We start from the raw sequence: 13,485 nt of genomic DNA, 5'->3' as shown, positions 1-13,485 counted from the left end.
CCTTAAACTGTCTTTTTTAATACCTAGACAGACTGAAGAATTCTGCAAAATAAACAGAATTCAAGAGACTGTCCAACACCCACAAATATCCTGTTGATACCTCAGGATACACATTCAATTTAAAACATCCCTGAAACAAATTTGACAATTCACCTCGTCACATACGAATGCTCAGCTAAGAACAGTTATGAAAGTGAATGAAAGTACTTTTTATTACCTTTCTCCTCAGCATCCACCACTAAACTGAGTGCATTTACTAAACTGTCAGTACCTTGACAGGGGACAAGACAGGGGGTCTCAGTGGGCTGAGGACGAAGCAGTTTAGGTTGCATATGAAGCAGCTACAAGGGAATGAAGTCTCATGGCTTTACCCAACACAACTGCAGGCTGCTGCCAAAGGAAAAGTCTCAGCCTCCCAGAGCCCTCTGCCTACACTGTCTCCATTGGGTCTGCTCCAGCCACCTCACTGACAGAGATAAATTGGAGCGGCTCACCAATCCGGCCCCAAACAACCCTCCCTCTCCCCTTCCTTCTCTGCAGGCTTCATTTTCTGTAACATCAGTGAGCGCACATGGCTGCAACATGCTGATGGGAGCACTTGGAAGTGGCAAGGTGCTACCTCTTAGCTGTGCAACTGGGGGTAGGGCAGATGAAGAGCACTCCTTCTGTAGCACTGTCATCTTCAGTCAGACTAAACCAACTGTGGAAGGGAGTTTTCCTTCTCTCTATAGATGCAGTGAAGCCTGCTGAAAGGAAGGGGAGGACGGAGAAGGTGATGCAGCACAGCAGAGCTCCCAGCACAGAGCAGTTCATACCAACATGGGCAGAGACGGTCATCAGTCCCTCAGACCTGCTGACTTGCACACTACTTGGCTCCCCTGGAGCCTCTCTGATGCTCAAACCTTGCACATACCCCCCCATCACGTATTCATCTACTCCAGACTACAGGTTTTCCCTGGAGCAGAGCAGTGATGTGTGGGAGAGAAGCCAAAGACTGCCAGCACAAGCATGGTTAGGGGAACACTCAAGCTGACCCACAAATAGAATGAAGGTAGAGTAGTCCTCCCCACAAGACTGGTTAGTCACTTGACTTCAGTTTCAAAATAAAACACTGCTCAATTTTTCAAGGTTGGTTTTTTGGGATTTGGGTTGGAGGGGTGGCGGGCAGAATGCAAGAAAATTACCGGTGTGCTCATATAAACACTTACTAGACAATTGAGCTCCTCTAATTGAGAAGCATCAATCCACCTCCTCTGGTTCCTCTACCTTGTTAAGACTATTGGCTCAACACTTCTGTTCTCCATGGGCATCACAGAACACCCCACAATATTGCCTTCAGAGCATGCCAGACACCAGTGCTAAGGGAGCGAATGCGTAAGCAAAGACTTCAGCTGTAGTATGTGGAAGCTGCTATGCAAATGGGTGCATTTCTCCTTGCTTCCTTTTATTAACATTGTTTAAGACCCTCTCAAACAAGTCTAACTAAATAAGCAGACTTCCCCCCATGCTGTTCTGGCTCTCCTTGTCTGTGACCCATCAGCCTGCAGTTGCTCCTGCCAACCTCTCACGCGCTTGGCTCAGCATTCACCTCCACGGGTGATCTGAACCAGAAATGCAGGATCAAGCCCACCAGGATTTATCCAAACCGCAATAACTCACAGAAATCAACTTTCTCTTTTAAAGCCCCCCAGTTTTCTGGGTTTCATCTGCTTCCAGGGTGCAAGTCACAGCAGCACTTCTTTGTGCAACAATGTACAACAAATGCCTACAGAGCAGCTGGTACATATGCTCTCACAGTATAAAGGCACAAGCTCACTACAAGGGATGCATCTGCTGAGGTTCAGGGCATGCTGCAACACGTTGCTACAGAATATACCTGCAAACAGTGACACTCAAAACAGGCAAATTCTTATCAAGCAAAACCCACCCACAACACAACATTCCCCAGAGCTGCTCCTGGAGTCCCTGATTGCACACCCAGCTTCCCTGGCCACTGCAAACCCCTCTCAAGAGGCTCAGGACAACTATAACTTGCTTTTCTGAATACATCTTATTTCTCAGTCTCTCACTGTATATCCATAGAGATTTTGAAGGTAACATTTCCTTGCAGTTTGTGCATTAATGTGCCCTCCTTCAGCTTTTCCACATACTCAGAAGTGAACAATTACTGTCACTCAGCCAGTGAGGAGTACCATGCCAGGTGCCAGGCCCAGCAAACGATGCAGTGGATGAACATCAGCTTTTTTACCAGCCCCAGATGGAATGGAGGGAGGCAGTAAGCACTGTGGTCAGCTTCCTTTGTCTGGGTACAAGAGACTGTAGAAACTATGCTACTGCAGTTCACAGAAAGGTTTTCCTAGTAGGACAGGGTACTGCTCCCTTAGCTACCTCTGCTCATCAGTCCAGGTCTGTCCCACTACAAGTTTATCCCAGACACTTGCAGGGAGCCCTGCAACTCCCACCTTCCACGCAAAGCACACTAGCGCTGTGCCAAAAGCGGTCTGAATCCTCATGTCTAAATCAGCAACCAAGGTAATGCATGCCTCCATCCTCAGCAATGGTCACATTAATCAGAAATCACAGAGAGAGCGCTTCTCCCCCATGCCCAGGCAGCACACAAAGGCACAGGTAACTGTCCTCTCAAAGGCCACAGATGGGGGCTGGCTCATCCACAGCCACTCATCTTCCGAGGTCTCTTTCTCCCTCCTCTGCCAGGAGCTCTCATACCCCTATGTAATAGCCCTCATCCCTCATTCAAGCAGGGGACAAACTGCTCCAAGGGCTGTCCAAGTCTGGCAGTCACCTGGCTCATCTGTGGTCTCCAGCACAGGAGAAACAGGGCAGTATTTCCATGCTCCAGGATCATCTTTCAAAGGCGTTTTGGCCTTTTCCATACAGTACAAAGCAAGCAAGAAGGGCGCTTAATCTAAACTAGTGTGACTAACAAGATGTATTCACTCATTTCAAGAGGTTACTTTTGTTCTATAAAGAAGCAACAAAAATTCGGGAGATAGCAGGCTGATGTAGCCTCAAGCAAGGGCAGCAGGCTTTGCTCTCCCCCAAACTCCCCTCCTGCCCCAGGGACAGCACCGATCCCCAACAGCCTTGTGCGCTGAGCGGACCCTGCAAGGCCTTGCGGGAAAGAAACGATGCTGGGGTCCCACGGGTACTCCGAACTAGCACCAAGATTTTATTGAACGAGGCACTAAAGATTGCTTCACGGGCCATGCTCATCATCCATAAAAGCTATCACAGGCGGCCTAAGAGCACAGCTGAAAACGCCACAGGCTCAGTGATGCTAGAGGTTATCTGTGAAGCTTCAGCAGCCCCAGAGGAAGGGAGGCAAACGGGAATCACCATAAGCCCCAACAGCACAAACAGCTTCTGTTAACACCTCAGACAAGCTCTCAAGTGGAAGGGGAAGCACCACACGTCCTGGCAAACTATGTAAGGAATAGCCGGGACACAGATCAAACACTAGGAACGAGCTCCGGCACAAGCACTTCTGACACCAGTCAGACGGACAGCGTTGGCGGCGATAGGCGCTGCCGCAGGTGCCTGGTCCAGAGCAGCGCCGGGCATCCCCTGCTCCCTTCTGCCCAGCCAACCCCCACCCCCCCCGCTGCGGGCAGGCCCCGCACCCACCCCACCCCCCGCAGCCCACCCTGGCTGCTCGGTCACCCACTCACCGAAGTACTCCTTCTTCATGTGCATCTCCAGCTCCTTCTCCAGCTCCAGCGTTAGCGCCTCCAGCCGCCTCTCCGCCTGGCTGGGGCCGCTCTCCCGGCACGGCGTCACCTGGTAGGGGAGCTTGAATTTGGGAGCCGAAGCGGAGCCTTTGGTCGGGCTGTAGGCGTAGGGGGGCACTGCCTCGGGGGCGGCGGCCGGGTGCTGCTGGTCGTGCCGCGGCGGGGACTGGGCGTGGATCTTGTGGTAGATGTCCCCCAGCTCGGGCACGGCGCCGTCCTCCTGCAGGCCGGGCCCCAGCAGGGAGGAGCGGGGCGAGGGCAGCTGCAGCTCGGGGTAGGCGCTCATGGAGCCGCGGGAGCTCCGCGAGCTCTGGCTGGAGATGCTGGAGCGGGGGCTGACCACGGCGGCGCCCGTCGCGCCGCGGCCCTCGGGGCCGCAGAGGCTGGAGCGGGGGCTGGCCAGGGCGAGCCCGGCGCCGCCCGCCCCCTCCGGCTCGGCGCTGCCCGGCGGGCCGTACCTGGAGTCCGAGTAGCTAGAGCGGGGGCTGGTGGTGCAGGAGTACTGGCTGGCGGTGCTGGAGCGGGGGCTGGCGTGGCGCTGGTCGTAGCCCATGCTGATGCCGCTGGTGCGGTTGCTGCTGGGCTTGCTGCCGCCGCCGTCGTAGCTGGTGAGGCTGGCGCGGGGACTGGAGTGCTTGCTGGTGTCGCTGGCCGTGCTGGCGTAGCTGGAGCGGGGGCTGAGGGCGGCGCCGTCGTACTGCACCAGGCTGGCGCGGGGGCTGCCGTACTTCTCCTGGCCGGGCACCACCAGGCTAGAGCGGGGGCTGGAGAACTTCTCGTAGGGCAGCGCGGCCGCGCCGCCCAGGCTGGAGCGCGGGCTGGAGAACTTGCCGTGCTCGGCGCCGGGGCCCGGCGAGGCGGCGGCCAGGCTGGCCCGCGGGCTGGCGGCGCCGTACTTGCCGTCCGGGCCGCCGGGCGCCCGCCCGCCGCCCTTGGCCACGTAGCCGCCCTCGTAGGCGCTGCCCGCGGCGTAGCGGTAGCCCTCGGCCGAGTAGCGCTTGCCCTTGTCGGCGAAGCCGCTGTAGCAGGGCAGCGCCACCTCGGAGCGGGTGCACAGCCCCTCCTCGCAGCACGGCGGCCCCGCGGTCGGTGGCGGCTCGGCGGCGGCGCGGCCGTTGGCGGCGCGGAGCGGGGCGGCCGGCGCCGCGGGCGGGTAGGCTTTGCCGCAGGGGGCGGCGGCGGGGAAGGCTTCGGCGGGCGGCGGCGGCGCGGCGGTGCCGTTCATCTTCCGGCCCCGCTGCTCCGCCGTCATGTGGGCGGCGATGACCCGCTTGGTCTCCTCCAGGTCGGGGTGCAGCGCCAGGTCCCGGCGGCCGCCCCGGCCGTAAGGACCCTCTGGGCAGGGCTCGTAGAGGGACAGATCCTCCATGAACTTGGTGGCCTTCAGTGCCATGTCCTCCTCGTACTTCTCCATGCTCGGCCGAAGCCCGGCGGCGCGGGGCGGGGGAGGGCCGGCGAACTCTCTACGGAAGCGCAGCCCGGAGCGAATGAAAGGTGGTGGGGGAACAACACAGACCCCCCCCCAAAAAAAACGAAAGAAAGCCCCTTCCCGGGGTCCTGGCGGGGCAGCGGCGGGACGCGGCTCCTTCTCCGGAGGGCTGCTCGGCGGCGAGCGGGCGAGGCGGCAGTCACCTCGGCGGCATCCCCGCGCCGCGGCGCTCGGCTCGGTGCGGCCGGGTTCCCCGGCGGAGCGCGGCGAGCAGAGACGAGGAAGCCCCTGTGTCACTTTCCAGCCTTAAATAAGTTGCTCGGTCCAGTCAATGGCGCGCTGCGCGGAGGAATTTGCGCTCGGCGGCTCCCTGCCCCCGCCGCCCCCGGCCGGCCGCCCCGCGGCGGGGCCGCGGCCCGGCCCGCACCCCCGGGCGGGGGGCGAAGACGGCGGCCGGCCCGGAGGGGCTTTGCGGCGCGGCGAGCGGAGCGCGGGGCGCGGCGAGGCAGGGACTCCTTTGTGTGGGGCAGGAATGCGAGGAAGGAGACTGGGCGCTGCGTCCCGCTGGAATGTAGTTAATGCCGGAGCCAAACAATGATTTTCACCGAGTCAGTCAGGGAGAGGGCGGCCGCGGCGCTGCTTGGCGGCGGGGTCGGCGGCTTCCCCTCCGCGCCGCCTGCTCTCCTCCTCGGCCGGCGCTCACCCAGCCCGGCCCGGGGCTGGCGGGCGGTGCCGCCGCTCGCCGCGGACCGGGAGGCGGCGGGGCTGTCACCGCGCCCCGGGCCGCCGCGGGGCGGGAAGCCGGGGGCTGAGGGAGCGCCCCGCGGGAAGCCGCGCACCCGGCGGCCTGTCAGGGCGGGAGGCGCCGCGCGGCCGCCCGCGGTTCCCGCCTTCCGGGGGGCTGCGCCGCTCGCGCCCCCCGACTGGAACTTTCCGGCGGGACCCGCGGCCTCGTCCCGCCGCGGGAAGGGGCGGGCGGGGCAGCGCGGGCCGGGGGCGCGGGAGCGGCCCCGCTGCTGCTAGCCGCTCACCTGTGCGACGTGCGACGCCCCCAGCACTGGCCAGCAGCCGCCGGACCGGCCTGTGCCGCAGCACGGCAGCTGACAACTACTTGCAGTTACTTAGTTCGGGGTTTTTTTAAAGGCAGTGCTAAAGACATATGATAAACATATCGCGGCCTAAAGCAAGCCACAAATTGATGCGTGTGTAAAAAAGCATGCTACTGTCTGTGTAGCTTTGCAAGAGCCTCGGCTGTTGAATCAGTAGCAAACGAGACCCAGCACTGCTCGCCCCTTACCTCTGCGCAGAGAAAGGCTGTTAGAAAGCAACACCCCGAAATAGCAATTGAACGGAGACCCTCGGTACCACACCACAGCCTATGGTAAATTCTTTTGCAACCAAGCTGCAAACCCCTGATAGTCATTTGTGTCGCTAGCAGAAATGCTGGTGAAGCCCTAGCAGTAGGTACCTGAGGGGTGCCCTTACACAGCTGGGTGCCCAGCACCCCACCAGGAAAGAAATACGTTGCAAGTTTGAGCTGTAGGCACTCTGCAGGGCCAGGAACATTTTATCCTGTTATCATACCTAATTAAACATTAAAAGCAACTGTGTACTCAAAAATGTCCCCAGCTGTGGGAGGGCAGTTGATTAGCAATCTGTTTGTTTGTGTGTGCAGGGGGGGACAGGCAGAACAAAAAAAAAAAAAAAAAATCAAAGAAACCATGTAAAGTTGCAGACCAAGGCCTGAAAAGCAAATCTGTTAGATGTGGGCGACTGCCAGTGTGAACACATGTGTGCAAATACAACCGGTCTTGAGAGTCAAGTGCTCTTTTCTAATATGCGTTCACATCTTTTGTTGCACTTTTTGCTGATCTCCTAAAGAAGCTGTTACCATGTGCTCCTGCAGCTTATTACTTGTGGAACGTTGCATATCACCTTTAGTCTGCAGGTGTGTCAATGGCCGAAAGCGCCTCTTGCAGCTGTGTGTCCTGGTGCGCACCATCGCTGCTCCAGCTAACAGCGTGGGTCCGCAGCGCCGGCAGCGAACACGCCACGGCACCGAGCGGGGTCAAAGCGGCGGGGTCAAAGCAGCACGTCAAGTGCCATCCCGTTCGAGCTTTGGACTTTCTGGTAAAGCTGGTAAAGACACAAACTGTGCTGTTAGCCACGGAGCATGGGCATGTAACCACTGAGAACAAAGAGAGATTCCTTCCACAGAGCACATGGGAAATGGCCGTTAACTTCAGCCCTCACGTACCCCACCTGTGACTCCAGCACAAAGGTGGTCTGGGGCAGCAGGTGTCCCATGGGCTGCTGCCTTCAAGTGTCCTGGTGCAGCGCTCCTTCTTCAATCGTTCCTGGGGCCTGCACTAGGATGTTCTGTCCTGTTACGACTTCAAACTACTCACTGCAAATTTTTATAAGGTTGTCTTCATGAGAAACTAGGAGAGGCTCATGGACAACCTGGGAACCTGAGCCATCAGAGCACATGTAAAGAAAAAATAATTTAAGTTTTTGTTTTGTTTTTTTTTTTAAAAAAAACCACAAGAACGGATAACTTTACTATTAATCTAATGGAGTGGGTAGGACATATTGGGAGGCCCTGCCTGTGTGCTCATGCAAGGCAGCATTTTGAGCCACTATCTCTGCTGCAGTAGCAGCTGCAGAGCTGCTGCTGTGTGAAGTCAGAAGTGCACACTGCAGCAGGAGCTTGTGCTTCTGCAGCTCTGTCCTTCCGAGCCACAAATCTGCCCTTGCTCCACCTTTGAAGGCAGCACAGTTTGAACTGCTGCTGCTGCCAGCAGGTAGCAAGTTTCTACGGTAAGCCTCTTGGTACGTAAGTCATTAAGAAAAACACGTGCTTCGTTGAGTATGAACTCATTGGAAAAACATACTCAGGACCGAGAGAATCTGAGGAATCTAAGGAAACAGCCCTTTTTAATAAGCAATGTGGATCAAATGATAAAAATCACTTACTTTTACTGTTGAAAGGCTACGCTCAGTAAGTAAATCCTCAAAGCCAGGCCCAGCCTAGCCTGCTGCAGCCCTGGGCAGTGTCCCTGCACGATGCTGCCGTCTCAGCCCGGCTGCAGGGACCCTACTACAGACCCACTCTTCACCAGTACATTGTACTTCATAATGAACATAACATTTATCCACACTATAGCCACAGATGTAGCCCACATGGGTGAAATAAATACGTTTGCAGTGGCACATAGCACACTCAAGCACTGCTGCATGTCTCCTAGAGGACCGTACGTGCCGGGCTGTGCAGACAAAAAGTGTGGAGTTAAGGCTGCTGTTGCGGTAATAGGTACCCCCGTCATTCTGTTACACATAAGAAAACCCAAAGTACTGGTCAATTACAGCTTGACAATCCTGACAGGGTTTTCTCTCCACCTTATTTTAAATGCATTTGCTTAATTTAAACAACCAGCTGTAAAATGTATATATTGCAAAAAGACTCACACTTCTGCAACTAAGAGCACAAAAGCTGTCACGGAGTATTATAAAAGCTGAACTTCGTTTCTTAATTTAGTGTGGTAATCCTTACACCTGAATTTAAGTTATATCAGTAAATGAGATGTTAAGGAAAGGCAGCTGCTTCTGCTAAATAAACTCCTTTGTCTAAGACTTAAAGGGAGCAAAAAAGCCAGGTGGAGTTATTGATCTGTGAATATCAGCTGGCTGGGCCTCACAAGCAGTGCACTCCTGTTTCTTCTAATTGCCAGTGCCTTCAAGGAAACGCTGCCCAAGCCAACAGGCAGGGAGACCTGATGGTCTGCTGGGGATTGTGTCTCCCAGAGTTGCAGACGGTTTATTACCAACAAAGCAGAGAATCTGCAAATGTATGAATTCACGGGTGATACTTTAGCCCTATTGAAGACAAGGGCAAAAATCCCACCGCCTTGCGTTTCGGTGTACGTTGTACCAGATGCAGTTTTACTGACACAATGCAGGAGGGGGTTCTTTGTCTCACTTCATCTACTTAACAATTTGAAGCTGCTGCACAGATTTGCTTATTGAATTGGATGCTACCTCATTTTTTGCAATTTGCCTCCTCTCCAACATTAAGAAAACAATTAAATTATACCTTCAAGTCCACAAGGTAAATAAGACTTATTACTTGGGGACTTACTGTTTTGATTTCCAGTTTAAAAATTGATTGGTTTCTTGGTGAGGAATGTAATGACTATTCTTTTTGTCTGGTTTGTTTTAAGTCAAATTGAAAAAAAAAAAAAAGAACAAAACAACAGGAAAAAACTTGTGAAATTCATACAAAAATTATGCTGAAGAATGTTTTTTATTTTGGAAGGAGGGAGCCTGAAGTTTTTATTTTCTTTGACACAGTAGCTGTATTGTGTTTTATATTGCATTGTTTTGCTTGTTTCGGTTCTGTATGTTAATTTATGTTGTGATAACTAAGTATAAGCAAGATTTTTGGAATATGAAGTTTGGATATTAATGTGCATTTGGACTTGGGTGATTTTTCCTTATGTGTTTTTAAAAATACTCATTTGCAGTTGATCACAACTTTTAAAAATTGAAATTACTGAATGTGTTTTAGGGCACCATCTTCTGGTAGACCGGACATACTGTATTTGAAGGGCTACCTTTGCTAGGCACAACTATTTCAAGTATTTTTGACTAACACTACTCTGCAGGCTTACAGGTCATTTCTCATTCTAAATCTGCAATAAAACACTATTTAACATTTTTTACATTCTTCTTATTCATTGCAAATGCAGCTATTCACTGCGCTGCACAAATGTAAGTTGGGACAGAGCCTGTAAAATTCCAGTCACAACAGGCACTTTGTGAATGTGCTAGGTTAGCCAGACAACATATGTCCAAGCGCTTACAATTAATAGACCATTTATGTATCTTATTTCTTTTATAGTTTCGCCTTCCACTTCTCTTACATATTTCAGAAAATAACACTTCTGGCCAAAGCAGTTTATTGGCTCATGTGCACATGGGCTTAGTCATACTTCCTTGCAATCGCAGGGCATAACCACTGTATATTCAAACACAATCATTTAGCTTAACAAAGGCCATTACATTTGCATAAATACACAATTTAGTAGGCCAGTTCAATTAGCAGTGCACCCGCTTAGTACTTTTAAAGAGGTCCTAGGCTATAGAATTTGTTATTTCAGAGACTTTGGAAATATAAAAACAAACCTGGGACTCTACAGGGCTAAAATTTTTTTGATGTGATAAAAAGAAAGTCCTGGTTACAACATGCAAATTGTCGTCTGCCAAAGCAATCAGATAGCGTTAGTGCATTTAATACAAAATAGAAACACTGTGCGAGGGTCAGACTGCTATACACGTGGCCCCCTCTTCTCTGCCAGTGAAAAGTACCAGACCAACTGTGTGCGCCTCTTTGCACCCATTCAAGAAATAAGGCAGGCTGCGAGCGCTGACCTCCTGACGACAACACAACACACTTCAGCAATGATGAGAAGGATCATTTCAGCAGAGAGGACATTGTTTTGTTGAGAACACCAGTTACATTTACATTTCATGGTATTTTCCATATAAAATAGTATTATAGAGATAACACTTGTTAACTGAAAATAATGAACACATTTGCAAGCAGCACAGAGCTGTTCCATAAGCCATGGCACTAATGAAGGCTGGTCTCCTACAGGTCTGTGTTCTGCATCCTCTGCATTCTCTAGCTTGTAATCTCTTCTCCAGATCCCCAGTTACACTGCAGTTCTGCCACCCACTTGGTGCCACAGACCTCTCTCACTGCTACAGGACTTAGCCTGGCCCTCGGCCACTCTTTACCTCCAGGTTCCTCCCACCATATTCACCTATATCCCTCAACAGACTTGTCAGTGTTCTGTCTCTGGCACTCCTCCTCTACATCATCTTTAATTTTCCCCCAGGTCCACCTACATGCTGCCTTCTCTCTGTCCCCTTTGCAGTATTATCCATAGCTCCTAGCAGCTTCCTAAGCTTCTAGTTAGGTATCTTAGCCGCCCTTTCCACCCCTTGCGCACTCCTGCTACCTCCAGTTATCACTGGTTTGATGTGCAAAATGCAGGTAACTCCCCTGTGGACTTGTATACAGACCCCCCAGCAGCTAGCTGCACGAGTACCACAGCTACAAAGGCCAAGTGCTGCTGTAGAAATCTGTCTCTCCTTACCTACAGCCACTTACCTGTCAAATTGCAGTAGCTTTGAGATCACTAGTTAGCTGCTTAATGTTTGCAAGTAGCTTCCAATGGTGCTGGAGAGGACTGGTAGAGCAATTCCCCCAGTATCGTTTCTTTAGGAAATCATACTGAAAATTTTTCACTTTTGCTCACGTGAGTGAAGAAGTATGCTGATGAGAAAGACAAAGATAATGAATGTATCTAACCAGCAATTTTCTTCTCTTACTATATCAAGCTATATCTAGGAGTAAGTTTATTTACTTAATCCTATTCCTCCCTTAAGGAATTAAGGCCTCCAAATCAAAGCACTGAATTGCCTTCCCCTCCTATTCTTTTGCCTGTAGGTGTATGTTTTCTGTGATCATTCTGCTTAAACACTAGCCCAGAATAATCTCAGGCAAGCAAAAAACCAGATGTTTGACTTCTGTGAGATTTGTTTTATTACTTTGAGCCTAGTTTCGGCTTTCTTGCACATTCAGTATTTTAGGTGCACAAAACTGAAGGCTTCTTATAGCTGCAAAAAGAAGAAAGAAAAATCTCTACCTACAGGCACAGAAACAGGACATGGGGAAAAAAAACAAATTTATTTTCCTCAGTTTAGCGTTGATTCCATTTCCTAACCCCAATTTAAAATTTTGGGCCAGTAGAGATAAGGTTTGAAGCAGGTATCAATGGTATATAAGAACTGAACACAAGCCTACTTTATCTTCTGGGATCTAATAAATGGTTAGCAAGAGGTCTTTGTTGTAAAGTTCAGAACCTGAAATGGCACATCGATCTGCTTGCCAGCTGTCAAGAGTCACCAGGTCAGGAAAGCATGCATCTTTCTCCGTGGTTCAACAATGAAATGATTTCATAAAGTAAAACTTAAAATGTCACATAAAACTACTACAAATGTTAAATGGTTATCTACAGGTTAAAATTGCTCTTTAGGAAATGGGCTGGTACAAGGCTGTCTGTCATCATGGCCCCAAAAGTTCTTCCTCCTGAATTACTATCAGTTGCCCCTTAAGGATGACTCACTAGATGCTTTGAGAATCAGATCGGTTGCACTGCTGCTTTTTTATCTTTACAGTAAGAGTGTAGGAAGGTCATTACAAATTTCTTCACTGTAAGTCAGAGCAGCTTAACGAATCTCTAGTTAACTGTTGATTATCAGTAGTGGTCAATATTCCTTTCCATGCTCCACTGCAGAAAAGGGATATTGCACCAACAGCATACACAGATACTAGATACACTCTCTGCTGCATTTAACCACACTAAAATCTTACACCTTTTTCCTTGTCCTTTTCATACAAGACATTCAAATTCACCGAGTAAAGAAAACATACATCAAGAATTAATTGTTACTATGAAAAGCAGCCAGAAAAGCTTATCTACATTAGAGAAATTTGCGTCAATATAAACAAACAACTAGAAAACTGTGTGACAGAACAGCCAATTTGTACCACTGCAAACAGCAATTTGTAGACTGATTTAATAAGCCTGGCTCAAAACTTGTTAGTGAAGACAGAGCCTACGTTAGGCTTGCTAAGCTAAGGCACTGGGAAGAACTGATCCTCCATTTTAACATTTCAGTCTTGTGCCTTCCAACTATACTTCCTTCCATATCAATATTACTGCTATTAGGAGTTGAACAAATTGTCAGTTGAAAAGTGGCTTGCCTTTTTTTTTTTTTTTTTTTAATTACTTGAAAGCTTAATAAATGCTTCAATTTGTAATTTGCTGCCAAGGGCAAGACAAAATTTAAGTTGCAAAATTCTACATTAACATAGTGTTGGTGAGTAGTAGCCAATCAAGGATGTTCATACTCCCATCAGTTCTGAAAAGCAGTTTTTCATTCAGCACAAAAGCAGTTTGCATTTTCAGTGGTTCATTCAGTTTTGCCGAACTTAAGAACCGAATAGAGCAGCTGACACTATACCAAGTTTGTCCTAAGTTCTATAGAAGAAGCCTGTGTAAAGAAAATATTTTAAAAATTATTCACTTTGAAGTTTTTTACAGGAAGGATCTAGGAGCATTTTTTGGCCATCTAACTACTTACTACCCGGACAAGAACAGCACAATTACCTCTCCTAAATGCATCAGGACATAATTGTTTATGTAGTTAATTCTAGACTACCTTTCATGCTGCAAG

General features: G+C 50.5%; 1 protein-coding gene across 2 annotated transcripts in view; it reads right to left on the bottom strand.

Moving 5' to 3' along the window:
- Nucleotides 1-9,902, bottom strand: part of WTIP (WT1 interacting protein) — an 88,520-nt gene extending 78,618 nt beyond the window's left edge. The window contains exon 1 of one of the 2 annotated variants that reach the window (XR_008825637.1): nucleotides 3,690-9,902. Coding sequence is in view for 1 of the 2 variants with exons in the window: in XM_056360479.1 (XP_056216454.1) it covers nucleotides 3,690-5,163 (1,474 nt within the window). In the remaining variant the exon portion in view is untranslated. The remainder of the gene's footprint in view (nucleotides 1-3,689) is intronic. The other variant, XM_056360479.1, reaches the window with a different exon arrangement.
- Between the last annotated feature and the right edge of the window lie 3,583 nt (nucleotides 9,903-13,485).

This window comes from Falco biarmicus, chromosome 15, assembly GCF_023638135.1.
Source record: "Falco biarmicus isolate bFalBia1 chromosome 15, bFalBia1.pri, whole genome shotgun sequence".
NCBI lineage: Eukaryota > Metazoa > Chordata > Aves > Falconiformes > Falconidae > Falco > Falco biarmicus.
Note: the sequence above shows the minus strand (reverse complement) of the source record. Positions and strands in the feature narration are given on the sequence as shown.